This window comes from Oncorhynchus clarkii, chromosome 6 (assembly GCF_045791955.1).
Source record: "Oncorhynchus clarkii lewisi isolate Uvic-CL-2024 chromosome 6, UVic_Ocla_1.0, whole genome shotgun sequence".
Lineage (NCBI taxonomy): Eukaryota > Metazoa > Chordata > Actinopteri > Salmoniformes > Salmonidae > Oncorhynchus > Oncorhynchus clarkii.
The window spans coordinates 36,032,941-36,060,917 of NC_092152.1; the positions used below are offsets into that span (position 1 = coordinate 36,032,941).

A 27,977-nucleotide genomic window follows, 5' to 3' on the forward strand; every position below is an offset into this window, starting at 1 on the left:
AAGTTCAACCGGCGCTTGTTTTGCATCGCTTCCCTACGCTTTGCTAAGGTACCTTCCTTGACACCTTTCAAATGACATGCACATTGATAATGTATCGTTTTTCCTATTGTTAGTATCACTGGTATTTGGACTCACGTTAAAGACTAGTGCTGTGTTTTTTTTGCAAATGTTGATAGCCTGTGGACTTAGATAGCTAATAAGCACACTGCATTGGAAAGCCTAGCTAGCACAGGCTAACGTTAGCTGGGATAGAAGCTTCTAGCGAGTAGTTAAATATTAATATCTTAAACGTTGACAATACATGCAATTGTAGTATAACTGCATCTGTATAGATAAATCAAGCTAGATTGCGTTGTTTACAGCAAACTCTTAGATATGAATCCCTGCTAGATCCCTGCTTCCTGTTCAACACCAACGTTAGTAAGAGACTAATACAAACATTAGTAACAGACTATCAAGGAAGAAGTGTCACACAGGTTGTTAAGCACACACTTTAAACATGTCATGAGAATATGTGATACAAGAGTGCAGATGAGAACAGTGATTAAATTGAGAGCCAAAAAAGTTGTCTAACTAGTTAGTCAATTTTATTGATTTGTTATGTCTTGGAGAGGGCACATCAGGTGGTTAGCCAGAGGAGTACAGCAGTGGTGTAGGCTGGTGATGAATAGCAGCCAATCCTCATGTCCCGCTATCCTGAAGTGTGCAGGTAAAACCCCAAGAGGAGGGAATTGGTGATAATACAAACAGATAAGACAGAGGTACCTGTTGCCCTAAGTCGGGACGATGCAGCGACAAAGTGCTCCATCAGTGCCTGCCTGCTTGATTGAGGCTTGTATGGTATTAGAGTCCCTTATCTACCATGGCCCCAGTTCAGCAGTCACGCCATTGACGGGAACAATGCCTCCTCTTCCTCCCCATTGGCGCCATGAATGACAGTGGGCGTGGGTGCACTTGTGTCTGACTTTACCCTCTATCTAGGCTAGCTGCCGCTGTGCTGGGGTGTCAAGTTATTCCAGTCCAGATACCCTCCCCACCAGCCGATCAGTCACACAGGGTGTGTGTCCCTTCCACTTCCTATGCTGTTGAATAAACTGGAGTTTTATAATGGACCCGGGTCTCCATTCAGCCCGTTGGTCTCCTCCTCGGGAGAATCTGATAGTATTGGCAGGGATGTGGGGAGGGTCGGAAGAAAGGCTGACTAATGGTTAAAGAGTCAAGGCAGCCTGGCCCCCAGTGAAGTGGAAATACCCATGGGGGAAAAGGGAAACGCGAGATAAGACTTCCGAGGCGCAAATTGAAGATGTTGGAAGAACCGTCCACGTTTACTTTTTGTCAGCCAACAAGATGAGTAGGCCTAACGAACAGCAAAAGGACTGGCCTATATCAATCTACTATCCCCTATAGTACAAAAGTTGACCTATTTTATTATGCGAGAAATAAATATTCCAAACATAGTACAGCTGTCCCCGACTAAAACAAATATTGGTCGACCGAGAATCGTCCTGTTCTTTCAACCAATTGATTGGTCGAAATGTTTAAACTTATTTTCCATGTATTTATTTAACCTTTTATTTAACCAGGAAAAGCCCATTGAGACCCAGAGTCTATTTTTCAAGGAAAGGCAGCAACAATCAATACATTACAGAATTAAAACATACAACAATACAATACAACAACATGATCCAGCCGGGGGAAAAAAGCATTTACCCTCCTCTGTAACAGAGTCTCCCATCAATATTTTTAAATGAATTCAGTGGCACTAACATATCTAGATGAAGCATGGATTGTAGATTATTCCATGCGTCTGGTGCACAAGAAGAGAAGGCAGTCTTGTCTAATACTGTGAATGTCCTGGGGACTTTAAGTAGCAACCACCTAGCAGACCGGGTATGGTAACTGCTGGTGGTGAAGTAGACCAGACTACAGAGGGAAAGAGTGAGTTTACCCAAAGGGTCTTTGTAGATGAACACATACAAATGTATCTTTCTGCGCATATAAAGTGAGGTCCAACCTACCATTTGGTACAATGTACAATGGTCGGTGAGTGGCTTGGCATTTGTAATAAAGCGCAAGACAGTCACACCCTATGTGTTTGAATAAAATCAACTACATATGCACTGAGCCTGTCTGATGCTTTAAACACACTGTTTGATTCAATAATTATGACACACAATTGACTAAAGAAAGAGCCCGACGGTCACACTGTTTACATTGGCTGTAAAAAACAATGTCTGTGTGACTGGCGCACATTGTCTCGCTCTCCTCCCTACTGCAGCAAAAAAGCACCACAGCAAGTGTTTATTGCGCTGTGTGTGCTGAAGCTGCCACATCATTTTATCCATATATTTTATTACTCGTTTCAGACTGAACATTTCTGTTACCGAAATCCTTAATTTGTTTAGGAAAAACATCCCCTATTCCCTCGACCCTTGCTCTCTTTAACTTGACCAATAGGGCCTGATCTATAGCCTATCATAATCACATCAATAAATTGGTTATAACAAACTCCGAACACAGTAACACATGACAGTAAAATAGATGAGGAGGACGTGAAAAATGTACTTGAAACGGGCGAATGTTTACTGGTTGCTCAGGAGGGAAAGGGGAAGTCAGATCTGTGGAAGACATTGAGTTAGTTGTGGAAACTACTGGAGATCCAGATAAAGGAGGGTATAGGAGCAAGAGTTGCGAGAGGTATTGTGTGTCATGAAGTTGATGTCAGATTACAATATACATTTTTCTGACCGTTTGGAACAGTGTAAACAACACTAAATAAATACATGTACCGGAGTGTCGTTTCTAACGAGAGAAAAAAAAGATATCTAAAGCCCTTATTACAGCAAAAAAACGGTTGCATGCGTTCGTGAATTGCCGTTTATTTATTGTTTAGGCTAATTATTCAAAGCTGAAAGCTCCCTTTTTGATATTTATTTAAAAACTAAAATGCTTGATTGCATTTCAAAGCATGAATGTCTTGTGATACACTAGGCCAGGGCTGCCCAACCCTCTTCCTGGAGATCTACTGTCCTCTGGGTTTTCTGTCCAACCCTAATTTAACATACCTGGTTCTACTTATTAGAGCTGCTCAACAAGAACTTAACTAGCTGAATCAGATATGCTAAATTAGGGTTGGATTGAGAACCTACAGCACAGTTGATCTCCAGGAAGAGGGTTGGGCAGCCCTGCACTACACTATATATTGAAATATAGGCCTAAGTAAGTTACGGTATTAAGACCAAACAGGATGCGCTCTTAGGCCTACAGTTCGATGGTGTTTATACAAGGCTGCTATACTAAACCTACTAATGATAATGACATTACTTATTATTATAATGATGATCATAATAATAGTAATTATAACAATAAGGAGATCAAGAAAAAGGAGTGTATAGGAGCGAGAGCCTCTTTTGAACAGTGTAAAGAACACTGAATAAATTATAAGCAATACCAGTCTATAATAACCAAATCAATTGTAAAGCCTTTATTGCAGCATAGCAAAGATTTAAAAACAGCTGAATCTGTGAAATTGCTTTATCCAACATTTTGCCATTCCATGAGGCTTGGTGCTCGCAGAATCAGTAAGCTATTAAACACTCAAACAGGCAACAAAAGCAAAATCTGTCTCAATTCTCTAGATCAATATGGACTATTTATAAAGCCAGGCACATTTTAACAGTTAGGCTATTGATTATAGACCTAATTAAGTTTAGTAGACAATTAGGTTAAGGCAAGGGCTGTTTCCTTGTCTCTGCTGCTGCTGGCTCGTCCTCTGCTTTTCCCGTGGTTCATTTTCATGCCAGCCAGGTAGGCTATACTCCTGTTGTAAAGAGAAGCAATGTGCGTAATATTAGGAAAGTTGAGAAACATATAGTAGGCCTAGCCTATAGAAAGCTGATGGGATCCTCCTCTTTTTATTAGCGGCCATCACTCTTTTCTCCCGCAATTACATAGCCTATAGAAATGTTGCACAACTTGAGCTCATGGGCTCTCATGAAGTGTTTGATTAGATTTTTCATATACATTTCTATTGATGTCAGAGGGATTTAAAGGGACAATAGTACCCGTTAGCAAGTTTGGTAGCCTACTAACGACCATCGGCAGCATCAGAGCTTGGAGAAGCCTAGTAACCGTGACTAAAAGGTAATGTGGAATTTGACTACGGTCATGACTCGTGACCACCGGTGAGGCGGTAATACAGTCACCGTAACAGCCCTAGATGTGGGGAGGGTCTCAGAAGAAAGGCTGACTAATGGTTAGAGTCAATGCAGCCAGGCCCCAGTGAAGTGGAAGTGCCCACAGAGGAACAGCGAGAAAAGGGGGAAATGCAAGATAAGACTGTTCCAATAAAGAACAATGACTAATAGCTGAGGTATGATCTCACTAAAGGAGGCATTTCATAGTTGCCATGGAACCTACCGTAATGTGTTTAGCCAAGTAGGTCAAACCTGTAGTAGAAATATATTGTTAATTAAAATAACCTGTAAAAGCAGGCTATTTAGAATATGTGTGTGTGTGAATGCTCTGCAAGGTGCTTGTCATTTTCATCATGCTTATCAAGGCTGAAATTTGATGATTATAATCAGACCCTGGCCCTGTTCTCTCTACATAATGGGTAGTGGGAGACTGGGTAGTATATTTTCCGTAACAGCCTCCCTGTGATCTGTATGTCCTGCTCGTATTTATGAATGGCATAATATGACAGGGGCAGCTCAGGTGGGTGGCTAACTATCATGTGAGAGGCAGCTACCAACTCCAAAGAGCCACTGAAGGAATGTGGTCTGGACAGCCGTTATTCCACAACTTTGAAGCCCCCCCCCCCCTTCATATAAGCAGCAAGCTCTGCGGAGCAGGGGACACAGGTAGTGGCTGCGTTTGATCTGAAGGTCGCCAGCCCCTTGCCGGTGTTGAGCGATACCTGGCTGGAGGAGCTGGCTCTTATTTAATAACATGAAGGGGAAGCGGACTCTCTCATAATTAGGCCTAATTACCCCACAGGTGTTGACAGATGGGCCAAGAAGAGACACGCTGCCTTTATCCACGGACTTAGAGTCAGATTACCAGAGCTGTTTTATCTGTTACAGGGCCAGTAGGAGACTTACTCTTTCCCTCCCTGGCCTGGCTGCCTGGCTCTTCCCACTGGGACAGGCAGGCAGATCTGGTCCGGAGGAGCTCAGGTATATTAATCAGTCAATCTGATTTATTATTCCCTTCCTCCCTGTCCCACAAATTTAATTAACCCTTCTATAATTTCTTGCGGGTAGGCTATATGACAAATTCCCTGACTGACCCACTGGTTTTATGGTTATCTGTTGGTTCAATCATTTTTGAAATGTCGGGTATTTAGTTTTATTAACTTGGGGGGGGGGGGGGGTTTAAGACCTGTGGTTTGCCCAACAGTGATGATCCTCCACAATAGCGTGCGGCCTACTAGCCTAGTGTCCTATTTGCCTTCTATAGACCTACTGCTACAACGATCCATTCCTCCACACAAAAGGTGAGCATGCGAGGCGTGTGTGTCATATATTTTAGAACTCATTGTTTTGAATTATAATGACGCCTTGCTCAATTAGAATGTGTCTCTGTTTTTGTGTTTTGTCTGGCACTGTAGTCACACAGGGAAATGTTGTCTTTGTTCACTTTTTTCCCAAGCTCATTTCAGTTGAGAGGTAGCTACGGGTTAAGGCTTTACCATACATGTTAAATAACATCAACGCATCCACTTAATAGAAACACAACATCGCTATCAGCGAAGGTGATTGGAGATATGGACTATCCTGCTAGCATACAGGCACTGCTCTGCCTGTCCCGTCCTTTCCACCCGCCTCGCTCTGTTTGTTCCTCCCACCCGCTTCTGGTGAGTTTTTCGCTTAAGTACAGTATTTGTCTTGATTTTACATCAGTTTTCATACAACATTTGGACTAGAATACCAATTACAGCTTTGTTTGCTTGGTTGCCGCCTCAGGTTAGCGTGAAACAATTGAAGAGCCTCTCTGAATGGGTTTGAGTGACACCCTGTCACTGGACTGTTTATTTGTGTAGTTTCACTGCCTTCCACATGTTTGTATTGGGGTTTTTGGGTGACTTGCTAACAACCAGCCACCATAACAGCTCCATTGTTGGGGCAATCACAGGCAGCGGCTCTGGAAATGCTGACGCCACTAAACAGAGGATGAGGACAGTGGACTGAGGAAGCAGTGGTGTGGTAGATGGGGTTGTTTCTATTTCCACCTTCACCATTCTATTGTGGGGGATGCAGGCTGGGTGGTGGGCGCGCAACCTACTTCTGTGATATTTTCCCAACTGCAGTAGTTTCCTTGTCAATCATCCAACCCCCCCCCCCCCCCCCCCCCCCCCCCCATGCACAGCCAGTGTGTTTGATTGACATGCAGGCGGTTGGTCAGGGGAGGAATGTTCTGAGGCCCAGGCAGTCAGTGTTTGTACAACGAAAGCACAGTGTGGTTCCAAACTAGTTGAGCCTCAGCCCAGCTCCAAGAGCTGTAGGCCTGCAGTAGTACAATAAGGGAAAGGTACCTTAATCCACCTGTTATCAGGGTGAGCCTCCCTGTCACATACAGAAACAGCACGACAATAGCTATGGAATGTAGCCTGGCCTTCCCACCCATCCTTTCACAACCTCAGGCTTAACTAGTATATCTTCACAAACTTCTACGGTTGCCGTTTTGTTCAATTTCTTCATACCCCAATGTAGGTTACTAGACTGAGTGTACAAAACATTAGGAACACCTTCCTAATGTTCCACCCCTTTTTGCCTTCAGAAGAGCCTCAATTCGTCAAGGCATGTGTTGAAAGGATGCTGGCCCATGTTGACTCCAATGCGTCACACGGTTGCCAAGTTGGGTGGATGTCCTTTGGGTGGCGGACCATTCTTGGTACGCATGGGAAACTGTGGTGGTGAAAACCCAGCAGCGTTGCAGTTCTTGACACACTCAAACCGGTGAGCCTGGCACCTACTGCCATACCGCGTTCAAAGGCACTTAAATCTTTTGTCTTGCCCATTCATCCTCTGAATGGCGCACACAGTATTCAAACCCCTTGACTTGTTTCACATTTTGTTACGTTACAGCCTTATTCTAAAATATATTTATAGTTTTTTCCCCTCATCAATCTACACCCATTTATATTAAAAAAAAAAAAACTATCACATTTACTTATGTATTCAGACCCTTTACTCAGTATGTTGTTGAAGCGTCTTTGGCAGCGATCACAGCCTCTAGTCTTCTTGGGTATGACACTACAAGCTTGGCATACCTGTATTTGTGGAGTTTCTCCCATTCTTCTCTGCAGATCCTCTCAAGCTCTGTCAGGTTGGATGGGGTGCGTTGCTGCACAGCTATTTTCGGGTTCGGTCTCTGTCTGGGCCACTCAGGACAAGTCTCTGAATGTCCTTGAAACCACTCCTACGTTGTCTTGGCTGTGTGCTTATGGCCGTTGTCCTGTTGGAAGTTGAACCTTTGCCCCAGTCTAAGGTCCTTTGCCCCAGTCTAAGTAGAATCTCTCTCTACTTTTCCCCGTTCATCTTTCCATTGACTAGTCTCCCAGTCCCTGCCACTGAAAAACATCCCCACAGCATGATGCTGCCAACACCATGCTTCACCGTAGGGATGGTGCCAGGTTTCCTCCAGACGTAAGGCTTGGCATTCAGGTCAAAGAGTTCAATCTTGGTTCCATCAATCCAGATAATCTTGTTTCTCAAGGTCTGAGAGTCCTTTAGGTGCCTTTTGGCAAACTCCAAGTGGGTTGTCATGTGCCTTTTACTGAGGACTGGCTACTGTCTGGCCAATCTACCATAAAGGTCTGATTGATGTAGCGCTGCAGAGATGGTTGTCCTTCTGGAAGGTTCTTCCATTTCCACAGAGGAACTCCTCTCCCTGCTCAGTTTGACTGGTCAGCCAGCTCTAGGAAGAGTCTTGGTGGTTCCAAACTACTTTTGGGGGGGGGCACTGTGTTATTGGGACCTCCAATGCAAAATAAATTTTTGGGGTACCCTTCCACAGATCATGGCCTTGAGACAATTTCTTCGACCTCATGGCTTGGTTATTGCTCTGACATGCACTGTCAACTGTGAGACCTATATAGACAGGTGTGTGCCTTTCCAAATCATGTCCAATCAATTGAATTTACCACAGGTGGATTCCAATCAAGTTGTAGAAACATCTCAAGAATGATCAATGGAAACGGAATGCACCTGTGCTCCATTTCGAATACTTATGTAAAATGGTATTTCTGTCTTCGCTTTGTCATTATGGGGTGTTGTGTGTAGATTGATTAGGGGAAAAAATATTGAATATATTTCACATTAAGGCTGTAACGTAACAAAATATGGAGAAAGAGAAGGGGTCTGAACTTTTCGAATACACTGTACACAATCCATGTCTCAATTGCCTCAAGGCTAGAAAATCCTTCTTTAACCTGTCTCCTCCCTTTCATCTACACTGATTTTGAAGTGGATTTAACAAGTGACATATCTTTCACCTGGTCAAGGGCTCATAGCTTTCACCTGGTCAAGTGACATAGCTTTCACCTGGTCAAGTGACATAGCTTTCACCTGGTCAAGTGACATAGCTTTCACCTGGTCAAGGGCTCATAGCTTTCACCTGGTCAGTCTATGCAATGGAAAGAGCAGGTGTTCCTAATGTTTTGTACAGTCAGTGCTTTAGATTATTAGGTCGCTTGTGGTAAACCTATAATATGCTTAAGATGTAGGCCTATGTCTCTGGTTTCTGGTTAGACTAGTCATTTATGATGATGCAGTGACCGATTCCAGAAGCTTTAGGGGATCCTCTTTCTCTCTGCTTGAGCGGTCAGACCCTGGGTGATAGTGTGATAGTGGTGGCTGGCTGGCTGAAGTGGTAATGGGATAGTGGTGTGGGACTGGGGATGACTGTGGTCTTTGTGATGGTTCGAGTTAGACTGTGGTGCAGGTGCCCTCTTCTTAATTAGGGAGGCTGTCCAGAAGTCTGTCTCTCTCAGCTTCACAGATTAACATGGACAATTGAACCAATAACCTTCTGAAATGAGCTTCTCCAAAATACCTGCGGCTCCAGTTTCAGCGTGTGCTGATGTGGAGGGCAAGGGTTAGCCTGTAGGGGTGGGTGTGATTATAAACTAAGATTGCCGAAAAAGGAGTAATACAAAAGTCTTGAAACAAAATCGGCCTATTCTCACGTTTCTTACGAAGCGATTTCAGTGCCAACAGAGATTGTATTTGAATTCCATAATTTTTTACTTTGTATTAAGATAATGAACTTGAATTTGTTTTTCGATGGTAATGCAAATGAATCATTGAATTCATTAATTTTAATTTATCGTTCACGATTTGAAACTGAATTGAATGAATTGCATTCAGCTTTAAATTTCCATTTCAATTTATATATTCAATATTTATATATTCAGTTTCAATATATATGCTATATATTGCATTCATTGTCCGTGTATCAAGTTTACAACCAATAATTTAAGTTTGTCAACGTTTCATATATTCAACTTCTGCATTCAGATTCAGTTTTTAAATTCAGTTCTCTAAATTCAGATTCAAAAACAGACACAACATCCTGGTACTTTGCCAGCCAAGAAAGATATAGAATCAGAAACCACCAATGTGACATGTTGAATTGATTTCCTTCCTATGGATTTGGCTCTAGCGTTTTAACCATTTTGTCTATAAGCTAGTATGACCCCATTCCTGAAAGCTAAGACTCTCCCCTCTATGATGATCACAGGGCCTTTCCACTCCTTGTTTAATATATGACTGACTGGTTTTGAACCAGGTCTCCTGCATTTTACAAGACTGTGTTAGCCCACTTAGCTTAAGCCCATGGGGAGGAGTTCAGGAAGCTGACACAAGTCTTCAAGTCTCCAGCAAGGTTAGGCCTCCTCATCAAAATTGCATGGTTCATCAAACCACCGCAGTTAGGTTTCATACCCCCTTTGACCTCACACTCAGAGATCACAACACCAATATAACTGACTGGGTTTGAAATCAGGCCTCCTGCACAACAACAATTTCCAGGAGGATCTGTGTACCACGTTTAATGAGAGTGCAACAGAGGTGGTTTGGTGATCCATGCATGTGATGAGCAACCTTGCCTGAGACCTGAAGACATGCTAGTTTGACTGATGGGGTTCTAACCAGGAAAAAAAGAAACGTCCCTTTTTCAGGACCCTGTCTTAAAAGATAATTAGTAAAAATCCAAATAACTTCACAGATCTTCACTGTAAAGGGTTTAAACACTGTTTCCTGTTTCTTCACTGACGAGTCGCGGTTTTGTCTCACCAGGGGTGATGGTCAAATTTGCGTTTATCATCGAAGGAATGAGCGATACACCGAGGCCTATAGTCTGGAGCGGGATCGATTTTGGAGGTAGAGGGTCCGTCATGGTCTGGGGCGGTGTGTCACAGCGTCATCGGACTGAGCTTGTTGTCATTGCAGGCAATCTCAATGCTGTGCATTTCAGGGAAGACATCCTGCTCTCTCATGTGGTACCCTTCCTGCAGGTTCATCCTGACATGACCCTCCAGCATGACAATGCCACCAGCCATACTGCTCGTTCTGTGCGTGATTTCCTGCAAGACCGGAATGTCAGTGTTGTGCCATGGCCAGCGAAGAGCCCGGATCTCAATCCCGTTGAACACGTCTGGGACCTGTTGGATCGGAGGGTGAGGGCTAGGGCCATTCCCCCCAGAAATGTCCGAGAACTTGCCGGTGCTATGGTGGAAAAGTGGGGTAACATCTCACAGCAAGAACTGGCAAATCTGGTGCAGTCCATGAGGAGGAGATGCACTGCCGTACTTAATGCAGCTGGTGGCCACACCAGATACTGACTGTTACTTTTGATTTTGACCCCCCCTCCTTTTGTTCAGGGACATATTATTCCATTTCTGTTAGTCACATGTCTGTGGGACTTGTTCACTTTGTCTCAGTTGTTGAATCTTGTTATGTTCATACAAATATTTACACATGTTAAGTTTGCTGAAGATAAATGCAGTTGAGAGTGAGAGGACTTTTCTTTTTGAGTTTAGTTTGTAAACTTGATACACAGACAATGAATGCAATATCTACCATATTAAAACGGAATATATTCATGTTGGAATTTGAAAACTAAATGCAATGTTAATTCAATTCAGTTTCTAGTCCTGAACTACAAGTTCAATTTGAGTTCAATGATTCAGTTTGTGCATGACAAATTCAAAAAGGTTTAAATTCAAAATCCTGCTGCTGCCTTTTGAGAAGCGTATGTGGATCGAAACTGGAGGGAAAATCCTGACTCTGTGTTTGCAGTAATTAAGCTGTCAAGTGGTGGGATTTAGGACGTATTGAGTAAGATCAGCTCTTATCATGCAGGCCTAGAAGGACGAGGAAGAAATATCTCATCCACTTCTTCGCCTAATGCCCACAGGCCTTATTTATGTAGTGAATAGATAGACTGTCTATTAGACTTTCTCAAATTATTACCATAATGGAAGATGGCTGAGGATTTGAGGATGTATGAAATATAGTCCTTTTGACACTGTCCAAAACAAATTAAGATGGATACTAAAAGGCTTGTTTTAGGCACGTTATTATTATCCCTCTAACTTGCACAAATTCCTTCTACAAGAGTCAATCTAATCAGCTCTGTCTAGAGAGTAGTATTCATTAATTCCCTTTTGTTAATGGCAAGGTCTTTCTCAATCATAGCTGACACCGTTGACATCAGCCCAGGCTTGCGTGTTAGCCAAACTCCATCTCACTATCGGATCTGGATTTGGATCTGCACTGATTGGAATAATTCACCTAAATGAAGTTAAAATTACACCCTCATTCCTTTCACTTATTATCAACCCCCTCAATTCCATTGTAATCAGAACAGGATTTACCCAACTCACTTCAAACAGTCTCCATTGTTTGGTTGACCTCTCTCCTTTTTAACACAGTTCAGTTGTGACTGCGGGATCTTGCTTGTGTTCCAGTGGATGAGATGACTGTGGTGGTGACCTCCAGAGCTTCGAGAGTGACCCAGTGATGGCTCGTCCTGCCCCTGCTCCCCTGTACACCCTGAGGGGGGCTGGATCCCCCCTTAATGCCTTGCACTTCGGCTGCTGTGAAGAGGACCCTCCCCTGCTCTTTTCTGGGTACGGGATCACGCCCCGTCTCCATAGAACAGCTGAGCTGCATTAATAGCCAGACGCAGCATTTGTATTTTTTTTAACATTTCCTTGTTGAATGGTTGGGTGTATGATGTCTCATACGTAACTACATGCTTTAGTTACATGCAGATGAATCTTTATGGCGTAAGAATGATGAGGACTTGAATGTTGTGTTGTGTAGCTCAGGCCAGGGGTCAGTCCATGTGTGGAACCTGACCACCAGAAGAGCTGAGAGGGTTCTAGAAGGTCATTCTGGAGCCTCTGTCACCTGGCTCAACATGCTCCACTCCAGAGACACTCTCATCAGGTAATGACGAACTACCTTACTGACAATACCAGACCTCAACTGCTCTTCAGTTTTTACTTACCATGCGCATTGTTTAGCTGTATGAAATTAGCCAGGTTCAATGTTAGCATGACACAAGCTGAATTAAATGTAAAAGGATTTGAAAATAGAAAGGCTTGGTATACACTCAGTGCTTGCTCTGTTGACATTGCAGCAAAAATGGCTTGTTTTTTTTTGTTGAGAAATCTTCATGACAGAACTGGAATTTCAAATTAACATGAAAAGCGTATACCATCAGAGACTCTGGGTTCGCGCCCAGGCTCTGTCGTAACCGGCCCCGACCGGGAGGTCCGTGGGGCGACGCACAATTGGCCTAGCGTCGTCCGGGTTAGGGAGGGCTTGGCCGGTAGGGATTTCCTTGTCTCATCGCGCACCAGTAACTCCTGTGGCGGGCCGGGCTCAGTGCACGCTAACCAAGGTTGCCAGGTGCACGGTGTTTCCTCCGACACATTGGTGCGGCTGGCTTCCGGGTTGGATGCGCGCTGTGTTAAGAAGCAGTGCGGCTTGGTTGGGTTGTGTATCGGAGGACGCATGACTTTCAACCTTCGTCTCTCCCGAGCCTGTACGGGAGTTGTAGCGATAAGACAAGATAGTAGCTACTAAAAACAATTGGATACCACGAAATTGGGGAGAAAAAGGGGTAAAATAAAACAAAAAAAACAAAAAAATAATAATATATGAAAATACTACATGTCACTTGTCAAAATTGATATTCATCTTACCTCTTGTTTTATGTCCTGCGGATTCGAAAAGATGACGAGTGAGCCTGTCAGGTAGCCTTAATCCTTGCACAGATTCCAGCCTGGTTTACAAGGTGCAATTGTCCAGATTTCCTATTGCTTTTTTTCCTGTGGTCTCCATTGATTTAGTCACCCGAATCCTGGCCAAACTACTAGGGTAAAAACTCCAATAACCTTTTGAACGGATTATGATAGAGACATGAGGTTGGACCATTGATTTTCTTATCAACTAGATTCAGCCATGGGCCGATTTTATAATATTTTTTTCTTGAGCAGATTGTCGGGGGGGGGGGGGCATAATTACAAATCATTTGTAGACTGCAAATGAAGTGCAAGAAGCCCAAATGGAAATAATGTTTGACTAAAACATAATAATTTCAAGCCTTGCTTACCCGTGTGTCTTTCTAATTATGTGTGGGAATACTTGAACAGATTTCTTAAATAAAAATCACTTGGAGCTGATATCCTGGAGTTTAAGTATTTTTGTCCAGAAATGCTCCAAGAAATTGGGGGGCCAAATAAAAGCAGCAGCGGGAAGAGTTCGGCCTGCTGGCTGCCCGTTGGGGAACCCTTGCCCATACATTTGTAGCCTCACTGCGGGTGCCATGTTAACTGCAGTCTTTTCTGTAATATGTTAGTGTGTGATTATGATCCATGTACTGTCGGTCAGTCAGGGGCGCGACATGCGTGTGTGCTTGTGGGACCTGGCAGAGGGGCGCGGTGATGTCACGGACGCCCTGTGGACCGGCAGTGTGGGGTTCTGTCGCTGTTCCCTGCTAGAGACTGGCCCTGGGAGATGGCTACTGGCCCACGCTGGAGAAACCATGGAGGAGGTGAGAGAGGGATGGGAGGGGCTGAGGGATGATGAGATGGGGGGGGGGGGGGAGAGATTTGTGTTTGTGGAAGTGCTTAAGCCTCCCTTACAGAAACTTGTGAGCAGGCGTAGGTTTAGTGTGTATCAGCCAATGACAGACGAATGATTGCACATTTCACCTTCCCCCCCACTTTCATGTGAGTTATTCTTAGTGTGTGTGACAGGCAGCTTTCCAGGCACCGTTATTCAGATTCATGTTATTCACCCTGTTCTGATGAAGCCTCACATGAATGAGACAGATGTGCCGCCGCTAACTTCAGCCTATAGAGACCGGCAGGGCGAGGCCACGCGGCGCCTGCAAGACCAGCACCCTCAATAATGACATTGTGACGGCACTCATGCGTGCGCACACACACACACACACACAAACCCTCTGTCTTATCACTCTGTCCCACTCTCCTGTCTCACCCCTGGCTGCCCCACAGTCATCCATGCCTTTCCCACAGTCATCCATGCCTTTCCCAGGGGATCCTAATCATAGGTCTAGACCCATGCCTCCACACACACACACACTCAGCTACAAAGCATGGCACGCTGGTGTAGATCTGAGCCAGAGGCGGAGGGAGGGAAGGAGTTGCACCATCAATTTGGGAGGCAGGCAGGTTTAATGTTTCCCCCTCGCTACCTCGTTGCCATCGGATTGCTTCCATTGCAAAAGCATTAATTAAAAGAGTGTGTGTTTTATTTATGGATATCAGTGTGTGCACCTGAGGCACAGCGAGTGAAGCAGCTACTTAAAGCCCTCTTTGTCTGGCTGGCAAGTTCGGGGTAAACATGAGGCACCCCGATTAAAATACAGATCACTCCCTTAAACGGGATGTGGAATCCGATTGGTCCGCGTAACGTGATGTGTGAATTGGATTGGTCTGTTGAACAGGATGTTTAATCTGAGCCTTAATGAGGATGTATCTCTCTGTTTCTGTGTCAGTCAGAGAGACTGAGTAGTCTAGCCATAGGGGTTGCCTCCCTCTCATTAGATTGTATCTAGGTACAGAGACGGAGTAGCTATAGGCTCTCTCTCTCTCATGGGCTTTCATTAGACTGTATTTTATCAGTCAGTGCCAGCGTGTCTAGGTCAGGAAGTCAGGTCTTATTGTGATGTATTATAGACTGTAGCTCCGCTCCCCCCTGTTTGAGTCTAATAAGAAGAAGACGGCCATAGTGTAAAGCTGTTATGTTTCCTTTTGCTGCGCTGAAATGAGGGATTCGAGTTTGAACTTGATTAATGAAAATGAAAAATAAATAAATTAAGTGACTGGCACCCGGCCTAAAGTTTGCCTTGTCTCCGTTGTTTATGTTTTATATTTATTATGGATCCCCATTAGCTTCTCTTCCTGGGGTCCAAACACATTAAGGCACTTACATCACACATAAAACCAAATATAGAGCAGTACATCATGTAACATTATTACACCACGACATATCTGCTTGTTTGATCATCTCTTGCCTGGGTGGGAAAGTTAATGACTTAGTTTGAATGTAATAACCATGTAGAACTCTGCGTCTTATTCTGCCAAAGTGTTTGACTGTCCCTCTTCCTACAGGTGAAGATCATTGAGCTGCCCAGCAAGAGCCCAGTTTGCTCCCTGATACCACAAGCCAAGCTGGGGATGGTCATGTGCATCAAGCTATGGCAGGCAAGGAGTATCCAATACATTGTCTTGTTCTCCCAGAAGTCTCGGGCTGCGTCCCAAATGGCACCCTATCTCCCATATAGCGCACTAGTTTGGACCTTTTGGGACACAGTCTAGCCACCTGCAGCTACAGTGCAGCATCACACTGCACTATAGAGTTCAGTCAGTTCACTTTACAACCATAAAAGGGAGAGGAAAAAAAATGTATTTTCCCTTCCTTCTTAATGTTTCTATTTTTACTGGTTGTAAACGGATTGGCTGAGAGCCTTTGACAAGACGCATACATAAAAGATACGTCAACAAATATGAGACTACTCTTGGCTCTGTGATTTATAGCTAGAACTTGTCCCGGGCCATTTTTTCCAGTGCCTTTCTCGATTGACGACGAGCGAGTCGAGTCCCAACACTGTAATTACAGTGTGTGCAAGGGCTGGGGTTCAACAGCCATATATCAGCCACTCAACCAGCCCTCTAACCACCAGCCAGCTGCACATTGCATCTAAAGATTCTTCACCACCCTCTGTTTTGTAAATACTGTCGAGTTTTATTCCCCCCCCATGAAAGAGACCTGTAATTATTTTCACGGTTAATTAATATTTCTTGCTTTGCAGTATTTCAGATTTTCTGCTTATGCAAGACGTTTAATGAATTGCGGCCGGTTGGTTTGATGACACAACAGGGGCGGTTTGGGTCTGCGTTCGTTGGGAGTTTAGTGGCAGCAGGAAGCAGAGCAGGCGATGCCGTGTGTGTACTGTGTGTTGACCCAGGGCAGTTTGGGTGGCTGTATGTATCACCAGACATCAATGGTAATTGTCCTTTATTGCTTAATACTTTTTTGTTTTCTTTCCTTGTTGTGTTCTTTACTATTTCCTTTCATTCGATTTTGGAAGCCAATGCAGTTTCAGTGTTAAGTGCCAGAAAATAGTATTATTACAGTGCCTTGCGAAAGTATTCGGCCCCCTTGAACTTTGCGACCTTTTGCCACATTTCAGGCTTCAAACATAAAGATATAAAACTGTATTTTTTTGTGAAGAATTAACAACAAGTGGGACACAATCATGAAGTGGAACGACATTTATTGGATATTTCAAACTTTTTTAACAAATCAAAAACTGAAAAATTGGGCGTGCAAAATGATTCAGCCCCTTTACTTTCAGTGCAGCAAACTCTCTCCAGAAGTTCAGTGAGGATTTCTGAATGATCCAATGTTGACCTAAATGACTAATGATGATAAATACAATCCACCTGTGTGTAATCAAGTCTCCGTGTAAATGCACCTGCACTGTGATAGTCTCAGAGGTCCGTTAAAAGCGCAGAGAGCATCATGAAGAACAAGGAACACACCAGGCAGGTCCGAGATACTGTTGTGAAGAAGTTTAAAGCCGGATTTGGATACAAAAAGATTTCCCAAGCTTTAAACATCCCAAGGAGCACTGTGCAAGCGATAATATTGAAATGGAAGGAGTATCAGACCACTGCAAATCTACCAAGACCTGGCCGTCCCTCTAAACTTTCAGCTCATACAAGGAGAAGACTGATCAGAGATGCAGCCAAGAGGCCCATGATCACTCTGGATGAACTGCAGAGATCTACAACTGAGGTGGGAGACTCTGTCCATAGGACAACAATCAGTTGTATATTGCACAAATCTGGCCTTTATGGAAGAGTGGCAAGAAGAAAGCCATTTCTTAAAGATATCCATAAAAAGTGTTGTTTAAAGTTTGCCACAAGCCACCTGGGAGACACACCAAACATGTGGAAGAAGGTGCTCTGGTCAGATGAAACCAAAATTGAACTTTTTGGCAACAATGCAAAACGTTATGTTTGGCGTAAAAGCAACACAGCTGAACACACCATCCCCACTGTCAAACATGGTGGTGGCAGCATCATGGTTTGGGCCTGCTTTTCTTCAGCAGGGACAGGGAAGATGGTTAAAATTGATGGGAAGATGGATGGAGCCAAATACAGGACCATTCTGGAAGAAAACCTGATGGAGTCTGCAAAAGACCTGAGACTGGGATGGAGATTTGTCTTCCAACAAGACAATGATCCAAAACATAAAGCAAAATCTACAATGGAATGGTTAAAAAATAAACATATCCAGGTGTTAGAATGGCCAAGTCAAAGTCCAGACCTGAATCCAATCGATAATCTGTGGAAAGAACTAAAAACTGCTGTTCACAAATGCTCTCCATCCAACCTCACTGAGCTCGAGCTGTTTTGCAAGGAGGAATGGGGAAAAATGTCAGTCTCTCGATGTGCAAAACTGATAGAGACATACCCCAAGCGACTTACAGCTGTAATCACAGCAAAAGGTGGCGCTACAAAGTATTAACTTAAGGGGGCTGAATAATTTTGCACGTCCAATTTTTCAGTTTTTGATTTGTTAAAAAAGTTTGAAATATCCAATAAATGTCGTTCCACTTCATGATTGTGTCCCACTTGTTGTTGATTCTTCACAAAAAATACAGTTTTATATCTTTATGTTTGAAGCCTGAAATGTGGCAAAAGGTCGCAAAGTTCAAGGGGGCCGAATACTTTCGCAAGGCACAGTAATTATGGAATGTCAATGGGAGGGATACTTTTGCAGGCAGGCAGATCTGTAAGACACCAGGCCCAGGTTACATTAAACCATTCCAGTTTGATCCTTTCAACACCGGGCCAGAATCATCTGTTACTATCATAGAGCTACTTGAAAACTCACTGCAATGCTGCTGGGTGGAGATCAATACAGAACCTTAACTGCCAGGGGAGAGTTGAAAACAATGTGTGTTTGTGCGTACGAGAGTATGTACTATGTGCGTGTGAGTGAATGTGTGTGTGTGTGTGTGTCTACAGTACTGTGAGTGAATGTGTGTGTGTGTGTGTCTGTACGTCTTTGTGTGTTACACGTTTCTGCGTGTGAATGTGTTAACCAAGCATTGAGGGGTATAGTAGGTCCAGCCACACACAGGCAGCCTGAATATATTGGCCACACATTCTGTCAATCACAAGACGCTCACCTCGTTATCCACGTGATCCCTGCTGGTGCAGCCCGCTGTTTCCTCAACCTCTGACCCTCTGGAGGGGAGACAATGAGTTGGCTCTCCTTTCTCTCTCCTCCCTCCATCCCGCCACAGAGTGAGAGCAAGGATCCTCCATCATGCTGACGGAGACCTGAGAACAGATTTATTGCCGCCTTTTAAACGCTCGACGCTGGACGTTTGGAGAGGATTAAATCCATATTACGGAGCTCTTTCATTTGCCCTCCCCTCTTGGGTTTTTGCTCTGTATTTTTCCCCCTCCTCTCTCCTCCCCAGGCCTCCCTAAAGTTAGCATGCGTAATGGGGTCTGGGTCTGGAAGGTAAACGAGCTAACGGCGCATTCTGATTGGCTAAGGCCGGCGAGCGGAGGGAGAAAGTGCCTCCATGTGTTGTGCGGAGGGGAGATGTGGACGTGATGTATGATGTGCAAGGCTTTTAACATGAACAGAGGCTGCCGGCTAGAAGGAAATGTTCCTATACAGATATCCATCACTCTCAGCTCATCGCCCCACAGCCATCGTCATGGCGAAGTGAAGTGGAGTAGAGCGGATGGATGGACGGGGATGGGATTGGTTCCGTATGTGCTGCTGTGGTGGGGTGCCCACCGCTCCTTTCCCCTGATCAGTCACATCACCGGGCCTCTCCCTCTGTCTCTCTCTTTCTCTCTCCCTTTCCCACCACTGGTTTGGGACGTACTGTAGTCTGAGTCCTGTGACTGTGTGACTGATGATGATGAACAGGTTGAGTATGGTGTGCTACATTACATACAGCAGATTGGTAGAGCATGTGTGACCCTGCTTTGGTTATTAGAAGAACACATGAAAAATCCCAAGATCTCTTCTGCTCAAGTCTGATCCTCTACTCAGTGAAGCAAAGCTTCACACACATATATATATATATATATATGGTGCCATTCTGTACAGACCTCACCTCACTCTGTGCTCCTAAGCTTTGCTTCGTGTGTATGATCAAAAGTAGTGCACTTAGGGAATAGCGGGCCATTTGGGTTGCACCTAGGAGATGGTGTTGGATGGTGAACAACAGTTTCCTGGAGTACAGTACAGCGGCCCCACTTCTCTGACTCCGGGTGCACCGTTCATCCATCTGGCCAACGGTGCTTTATGATGATGAATCTTTCCCTGAAGCGTGAGCCCTACTCCAGCAGAGAGCCCTCTCATAGAGGGGCTACGGAGGATGTAATGAATTAGGTGTCTACCCGGGGTTCCCTGACCTCCGCCCTGTGACATCGTCAATCGAGGAGCTCCTACTCTTAGAGTGAAGTGCAAGGGCCGAGGGGCAGCAGGCGGTAACGCTTAGCAACCCAGAGAAACCCAGCCGGCAGGCAGGGGAACGCTGATTTTCACTTTGTTTTTATTTGTTTTTTTTTATCTCATTAATATCGTTCGTTAGTGACGTGTTTATAAGGAAAACACGGGTCTGTCTATAATTTGTTTAAGGCTTGAGAAGAGAAATATACTGTTAAGTGAGAGGAGGACTTGCGGAGGAGGGGAGAAAGTGTCTTCGGTTCTCTTGGCTCCTTACACATATGGAAAGAATTTCTGTCGTCCATCAGCCTTGCCTTTGCAGGGCACACTATCGCTTGAGGCCAGATGGTATGCCCAGCCTCTAGATGGGTCAAGTTTGTAGCGAAGGTTCCAAGACGAGTGCTACCAATACAGAGAAGTATAGTTGCTTTCTAAATACTTGATGGTTATGGAGATATCCTCCCTCTAAACTGGTTGGGTTGCGATACCTGCCAGCATTCTATTTTTGTTTTTTTGCTTGACTTTTCCCCAGAAGACATAATGATAGGTGAGGTGGAGGTGGTTGTAAGGGGGTGGGGCTTTCAGACAGATGGGGCTGCGCGTTTACTTTCCGAGAAAGATGAATGGTGGGCCCGTGGTCAGGGGCGGGGAGAGGGAGGCGCCCTCCCTTTCTCCCGCCTTTCCTTTTCTCCCTTCCTCCCTTCCTCCAGCTGTAAGGTCATCTATGAAGCCCTCTGCTTGTTTTCATCCACTCAACTGATTTAGGAGCCCACTGTATTCCTCCTCATAACTCCTCTTTCCTGTCTGATCCTTCAGTCAGCCAGTAAACACATAGTAAAAGGCTGTTGTCTGGATGTGCAGTAGAATAGGATATATAGAATACGTCTGTATAACCTGTGTGTGTGTGTGTGTGTGTGTGTGTGTGTGTGTGTTAGACAGTGCAATGAGTCTATTTGCAGGTCTGCTCCTGTAGGAAGAGATACCGATGAGGAGTATAGTGACAAGCACTGTAATAGTCTGCTGGAGAGTAATGGTCCTGGTCCCCCCCCCCCCCCTATCTCCTATGCTATTTCTCCATTGCTCTCTTTTCCCTCCCTCACCCTCGTTATCTCGCTCTTTCATCCCCCTTAGCCAGACTCAAGCCCTGGCCCTCTCCTCCTGGCTGGTTATGAGGACGGCTCCCTGGCGCTGTGGGACGTATCCCAGAGGTCCGTGCTGAGCCGTGCGGCCGCCCACCCTGAGCCCGTCATGTGTCTGGACTTTGACCCCGCCAGGCAGAGGGGCATCTCTGGCTCCTCCGAGAAAAGTCTCGCCTCCTGGAAGCTTGACGGACAGCACAGACTCCAGGTCAGTGAGTGTGAGCCCTCTCCGCAGACTCTCTCCTAGACCTGGGTTCAAATACTATTTAAAATCTTTCAAAGGCTTTGACGTTTGCTCTAGCCAGACTGGAGTGCCATGTGGGCGGGGTTTGCCCTTTTGATCCTTTTCTATTGGTTCCGTCGCAGCTCAATCAATCACTAATAGTATTTGAAAGGATTTTAAATAGTATTTGAACCCATGTAGGTCTGTTCTTTCCAGACTCTTCCTGGCTCTCTTCTCTCTCTGGTAAAACATACAGTCCAGAGGAAGAGTCTCTTCAGGGCTCTGGGACATAAATCAGACCGCTGGTTACACAGCGTTGGCAGGCCCAAGGCTGGGGTGTCACTAGAGGTGCAGACCGTCCGCCATACACACACACACACACACACGTGCGTGCTCAGTCCTTCACAGACCAGAACCATTCTGATGCTCTAGTCTAGCTGCTTTAGTGACTCTGAAAAAACAAACATTCCATCACTCTTCTGCCATATATTATCTTGCGTAACAACCGAGCGCATCTGAGCCGCAACGCCTCATTTGACGCCATATTTTCTGTTGATTTCATGAGTCAAAAGGAACGGCCCAATATTTCACGTCTACCCCATGAATCAGTGTAGAGGGGAACCTGAGACTTGATATACTACAGTTCTGTACTGTGGAGGGGTGTTATTCTTTCCAGGCCTTTTTACAAATGAACGCTTGAATTAGAAATATTTGTAAACCCTGCAAACGCCTGCAATAACACTGGAAAGGGTTTGATTCAATATACTGAAAATAGGAGCCCTGGCTATTCGGTTTATTTTGAACAAACACAAAATATTGATTTAATATGTCATTCTGGAGAAGATTTTAAAAAGCGAGTGGGGGAAAGGATCCAACTGGGGCTTTTAAATGATCCTGAAGTGCAGCGCAGTGTGACGCCCAGACAGCCATCTTCACTTCTTCCCACAAAAGTATTTTTGTGCGGACGGCAGTATAGTGAGGCGGAGGGCTGGGGTATCTGCCTTCCGGGTGGCTGCCCTTCTCGGCCCTGCTCTGCCTTGCCTGTTGAACGACCCGCGAGAGGTAATACAAATATAAAAACCTCGGAGGCCGTTAACCAAACAAAAAACACATCTGCAGTAAAGGAACAGTAGTTCACAGTGGGAGGCTACAATCAAGTCTGAGGAGCTGGAAGTACCCTAGGACCGCCCAGCGCAGTGGAATCAGCCCCACACCGCCCAGCGCAGTGGAATCAGCCCCACACTGCCCAGCGCAGTGGAATCAGCCCCACCACCGCCCAGCGCAGTGGAATCAGCCCCACCACCGCCCAGCGCAGTGGAAGCAGCCCCACACCGCCCAGCGCTGTGGAAGCAGCCCCACACCGCCCAGCGCAGTGGAAGCAGCCCCACCACTGCCCAGCGCAGTGGAATCAGCCCCACACCGCCCAGCGCAGTGGAATCAGCCCCACACCACAGGCCCGAGCTGGGGGAGGGATGGAGTGAACTCTGAGGTGGGGGGGGGAAACTGAGTTTGAGCGAACACAGTGGGGTCCTGTCCTGATGGTAGTTCTGCTCTCCTCAGTGGAGGTGAAGGCTGTGACATGGGCTTATCAACATCAGATAAGGACAGAAACACGCTGGAATGGAACTTAATTTATTACACATGGATCCTAGAGGCCATTATCTTCTGTTCAGATGAGCCTTGGTGTCTAAACTGTTTTGTTAGTTACTTGTATGTGAGGATACCGTGTGTGTGTGTGTGTGTGTGTGTGTGTGTGTGTGTGAGCAGGGGAGAGTGCATGGATATGGATTTAGGTTGCTGCTCACTGCTGACAGACACTGTGAGATGGTTTCCTCCAGTCAGATATAGATAGACAGGTGGAGGAGAGAGAGACTGAGGTAGAGAGAAGTGGGCATAGAGAGAGACCGAGGGAGATTAGCCGTGTAAATCAGGCATGGCTGACTCTGAGAGGCCAGAGACATGATGACAGCTCTCACAGGTGGAGCTCCACATCCCTCAATCACAGCCATCTCTAACCCCAGCGCCATCTCAACCTCCTGGCCCAGCTCCCGAATGCCAAGCATCCCCGGGTCACCAACACATACCTGCATAGACTCTCCTGTGCTGACCTGGCTTCAAATACTATTTGAAATAATTTCGCATACTTTAGGTGTGATAGGGTGAGCTTGTTTGTGGAAAATTTTACTGACACCAATAGAGAAGTCCCAAAAGTGCATATCACACCCGACTGGCACTTCAGGCAGGCTTAAGCAAACACTCAAAGTATTTCAAATAGTATTTGAACCCAGGTATGCTCCTGTGTACCAGGAATTCTAGTGAGGCCTACATCTATCAGCCCGACAGGGAGCATAGGTCAGGTCATTACAGACTGATGTCTAATCTAGGCTGGAGGTGATGGACTGAGGGATGGATGACTTGGATCCCTTCTTTCACAGTTCCTCTGAGGCGTGGCCCAGCCGCCCCGGTGTCAAGAAATATTCTCTTTTAGTGTTTTAAAAAAAAATGTTTTGAAGGGCAGGTACAGGTGTACCTCTTGCCTGTCCGTCACGTCCATCTCCTTTCCTCTCTCTTGAGACGGGGCCCCTGACACTGACACCCACAGTGTTATTCAGACCTGGGTGGGGTGTCAGAAATACCTGCTAGAATTCCGGAATGGAATGGACACGATCTGCTCGAGTGAGACTGTGATGATGGGACGTTTCAATAGATCAGCGTGAAACTTTGCGCTCCGTGCCAAGAAATGGTCCTCCGAAGCTCTCTGTGCCGAGGAGCAGAGCAGACGCTCCTTTTGAACTTCCGCCTTATCTGTCCGCTTCGCCAAGAGCAGGATCTGAACGTATGAATTTTCATTGGACCAGACCCTGTAATCTAGGGAAAGGAACAGCTTTTTGGGAAGGCCCCAGCTATGGAACTGAGCAGAGCAGGAGGTAGCCTAGTCGTGACTGACTGCTGAGATTACTGGCATTTAGACAGTGTGTGTGTGTGTGTGTGTGTGTGTGTGTGTGTGTGTGTGTGTGTGTGTGTGTGTGTGACCAAGCCAGGAAAGAATGCTCCAACAGAAAAATGAATCCCTAAGACTAAGAATCCTAAGAATCCCTGAGTCCCTAAGACTTATTTTCATGATTTAGAGAATTTGACAGTTTGAATTTGACAGGGTTCAGGAACGAAGGCATGGTAGAATCCCAAGACAAAGCTAATGGACTTTATTGACTGAGGTGGGGCTAATGACACTGCTAGTGGATGATTACACTCACTGGAGGAAGTGCCTGATGTAGGAGGGAGGGAGGGAGGTGTGAGACGGAACCATCTAGACTACAGAAGGTTCTGCTAGAGGACAGCCCTGCAGCCATTTTCTCAGCATCATGTCTCAGATTGGAGAAAGTGTAGAGAGAATAATTAGGCTTACAACCTAACAATGGATGGACAATTACTTACTGTTTTTTTCTACGGCCATTTGCGGCTTACAACTGACCCCTTCAGTTGAAATACATTTTCCTGACACAATCTATGGGAAGCAAAACAAACAAAAATAGACAGTTGAACCTATCATTATCAAGGTCTGTAATGACAACCAGATGGAGAGGGGTTTGGGCATACCAACTTCTTGAGGTAATAATGGGATTCCAAATGATCTCTCTTTCACCCCCCAGCCACCCAGCCCCACTTTGTTGAATAGTAGGTCTCTTACATGGGCTGGTCTAGTTCGGCTGACAATACGTTCCTTACTATTAGCTTGTTCTAAGTCTAGTAAGAACCCATATTAATCCTACAAGTTATTCTAGGTTTTTCTATTGGTTCGTTGGTTGTTTTATGATCAATGACATTCCTCTGTACTCTTTCACCCGTTGCATTCCACTCTATCCACTAGGGTCGGGACTGGGAGGACCTGGCTTACGTCTTCCACATGCAGCGCTGTACTCTGATTTTCCCATCCGGAGCAGGAGCACGCAGACAAATTATTGGCCTGTCACCTCCTGCACAAGACAATTAGTCTGCAAGGACACAGCTTATGAAGTCAAATTTTACGCTGTCCAGATTCATTCCTGCTTCCATGGCTAGATGTGGATGTCCCATGCAAACACACCAGCGTTACGCTGCGTAGTCTTTGCGAAGAACGCACGTGCGTTCCCCCCTCGGGAATGTCAGCGGTGCGTATGGCCCATTGATGGGGATCTAGGCACCATCCGTTAGAATATGTCACAATGTTTCCCCCTTTACTGAGATAAATTCAGTCTCCGGGACATTGTTGATCAAAGAATGGAAGCCGATAGTGATCTGAAGCAGACAGACGTTCCAACTGTGTGTTTCTCGGTCTCTTCTCCTGTCGACCAGTCCTTTCAATGCACATGTAATTCATCAGAGGTGCTTAAAGAAACACAGTTCTACAAACGAGGATTTCAACGAGATGGTCTATCTCTTTATTTACTTCTCTCTCTCTCTCTCTCTCTCTCTCTCTCTGTCTCTCTCTGTCTCTCTCTGTCTCTCTCTCTCTCTGTCTCTCTCTCTCTCTGTCTCTCTCTCTCTCTCTCTCTCTCTCTCTCTCTCTCTCTCTCTCTCTCTCTCTCTCTCTCTCTCTCTCTCTCTGTGTCTCTTTCTCTCTCTGTCTCTCTGTCTCTCTCTCTCTCTCTCTCACTCTGTTTCTCTCTCTCTCTGTCTCTCTCTGTCTGTCTCTCTCTCTCTCTCTCTCTCTGTGTGTCTCTGTCTCTCTGTCTCTCTCTCTCTCTCTCTCTCTCTCTCTCTCTCTCTCTCTCTCTCTCTCTCTCGTATAGAAGTGACAAAAGGTATCTCAGCCCCATTTGCTCTTGCTATTGAAAACCTCCCAGCCTCTAACTCCAAACCAAATAGTTGAATTGTGAGGGATTTGCTCTCCACTACTCGTGTCGTAATGTTTTATGCCCGATGATTGAGTCCCTGGAGTTTCTTGGCCAGGTTCAACAACAATCCAGGCCTCCACTTGGACCTCAATCATCAGATCAGCTGATAATCTCTCGCTCCCCCTCTTTCTCCCCCTCTTTCTCCCTCTCTTTCTCCCACTCTTTCTCCCACTCTTTCTCCCTCTCTCTGTGTTATTGGGCACACTTCCCCAGACGGGAATGATTAAGTAGCTTGGTGAACTAATTGGTGTTTGATAATTATTTTTCCTCTCTCGGTTGGTTGCGCAATTCTGCTGAGTCTCATTTTAGATCACGTGTGAGAAGAATGCAACAAAATGATTTCCTCAATTACTGTGCCGAGAAGGCTATTTTTAAATCTCCATGGGTTTCTGTTTTGCGTGAACGTCTTGCGTATGTTACTTAGCATCTGAAAAGCCCTGACCCATTAACAGCCTACAATGTTATACCCACATTGGAGTGCATTGCTGTGCTTTTCTTTTGTTGAAAACTGTGTGTGTGCATGCATGCTTGTGTTTGTGAAAGACTGTTCTCAGTGAGCCTCAATGTATGGATTCTTATGGTCCCTCTTCCTTCCTTGCTCTCTCTGTGGCCTTTGCTGTTCAATCCTCAGCTCCAGGAACCCGTAGCCCTTGTGAATCCTGGGATCTCCCAGCTGTGCATCCGGGGGGACCGGAAAATCGTGGCGTCGGCCGGCTGGGACCATCGTGTCCGTGTGTTTGGCTGGAAGAAGCTCCGGCCCCTGGCTGTCCTCCAGCACCACACAGACATGGTGCTGAGCCTGGCCTTCTCAGACCACCAGGACCCCAGGAACAGGATGCTGGCCGCGGGCTCCAAAGACCAGCGCATCAGCCTCTGGTCCATATACAACCAGGGCAGCTCGGACACTGGGTGAGCTACTGGGCCCTGTTGGTATGTTATAGGGAGTCTTCTCACCAGTGATTATACCAACTCTTTTACGCTCCTTTTACTATCCCAGGACTATATCTGAATGTACTGACTAGAGCTGGACTATGTGAACTACTGGGTAGGAACTTCTGTCTCAGACTGTGAAGACATTTCCGACATAGCCAAGATGGATCAGGTCAGAATGAGATGTCTTTGTGCTTCCAAACAAAAGCTGTCAAGACGGCTGGTTAGTTCTGCTAACAATTCACTGAGACTTAATTTGAACACATTATTTTTGGTCAAAACCAACTGTTTTATTGTGTTTGCTTATCTGGTAGGAGATTTGCCTGAGCGGACTTGAATTTGAGGTATAAGTCGCGCCTGAGTGACTGTGTAATCCTGTGTTGTTGATCTAGTTTAACATTGCCCTCTGCTCTGACCTACACTGCATCAGTCAAACAGGGATAACCACAGAACTTGGACAGAAGAGACAAAGCTGTTTGTTAAGGAGGGCCACTGAACAATCTTCCCTCAACTAGAGAGGCTGTCTGTACGGATTTGGACTTAAGAGGTTACTTGTATTTTCAGTTTGGTCTTAAATGTATTTCTGTTTGTCATTGTGAGTACAATATGTTGCCCCTGTGCATTGTGGGAAAAATGTGTCAAATTCAAACTGTGATTGGATGCGTTTAAGGTTTGTGAATTACACCCCAAGTCCACCAAATGTAAATAGTATCTGCTGTGCTTTTTAACTTTTTTATTTCCTGGTAATAAATATGTTTTTCTGTACATCCACCAAGCA

At 45.4% G+C, this 27,977-nt stretch overlaps 1 protein-coding gene across 2 annotated transcripts; it reads left to right on the plus strand.

The window, feature by feature from the left end:
• Positions 1–27,970, plus strand: LOC139411067 (guanine nucleotide binding protein (G protein), beta polypeptide 1-like). Of its 2 annotated transcripts, none has more exons than XM_071156885.1 (7): positions 1–48; positions 11,975–12,136; positions 12,333–12,458; positions 13,908–14,070; positions 15,656–15,748; positions 21,165–21,380; positions 26,901–27,970. In XM_071156885.1, the coding sequence occupies exons 2-7, from the start codon at positions 12,027–12,029 to the stop codon at positions 27,180–27,182; spliced, it is 990 nt and encodes a 329-aa protein (XP_071012986.1). In that variant the 5' UTR covers positions 1–48; positions 11,975–12,026; the 3' UTR covers positions 27,183–27,970. The 2 variants fall into 2 exon arrangements, with proteins under 2 accessions (XP_071012986.1, XP_071012987.1); XM_071156886.1 differs by lacking the exon at positions 1–48 and adding an exon at positions 6,876–6,959 and having other exon boundaries at positions 26,901–27,356.
• Positions 27,971–27,977: the final 7 nt, after the last annotated feature.

Bases quoted from the DNA above. Each gene is read 5' to 3' on its own strand.
- LOC139411067 (XM_071156885.1), top strand. From the start codon at position 12,027: ATGGCTCGTCCTGCCCCTGCTCCCCTGTACACCCTGAGGGGGGCTGGA. The intron at 12,459-13,907 runs GTAATGACGAAC...ACTGTCGGTCAG, and splicing joins TCCAGAGACACTCTCATCAG to TCAGGGGCGCGACATGCGTG. The intron at 21,381-26,900 runs GTCAGTGAGTGT...TTCAATCCTCAG, and splicing joins ACGGACAGCACAGACTCCAG to CTCCAGGAACCCGTAGCCCT.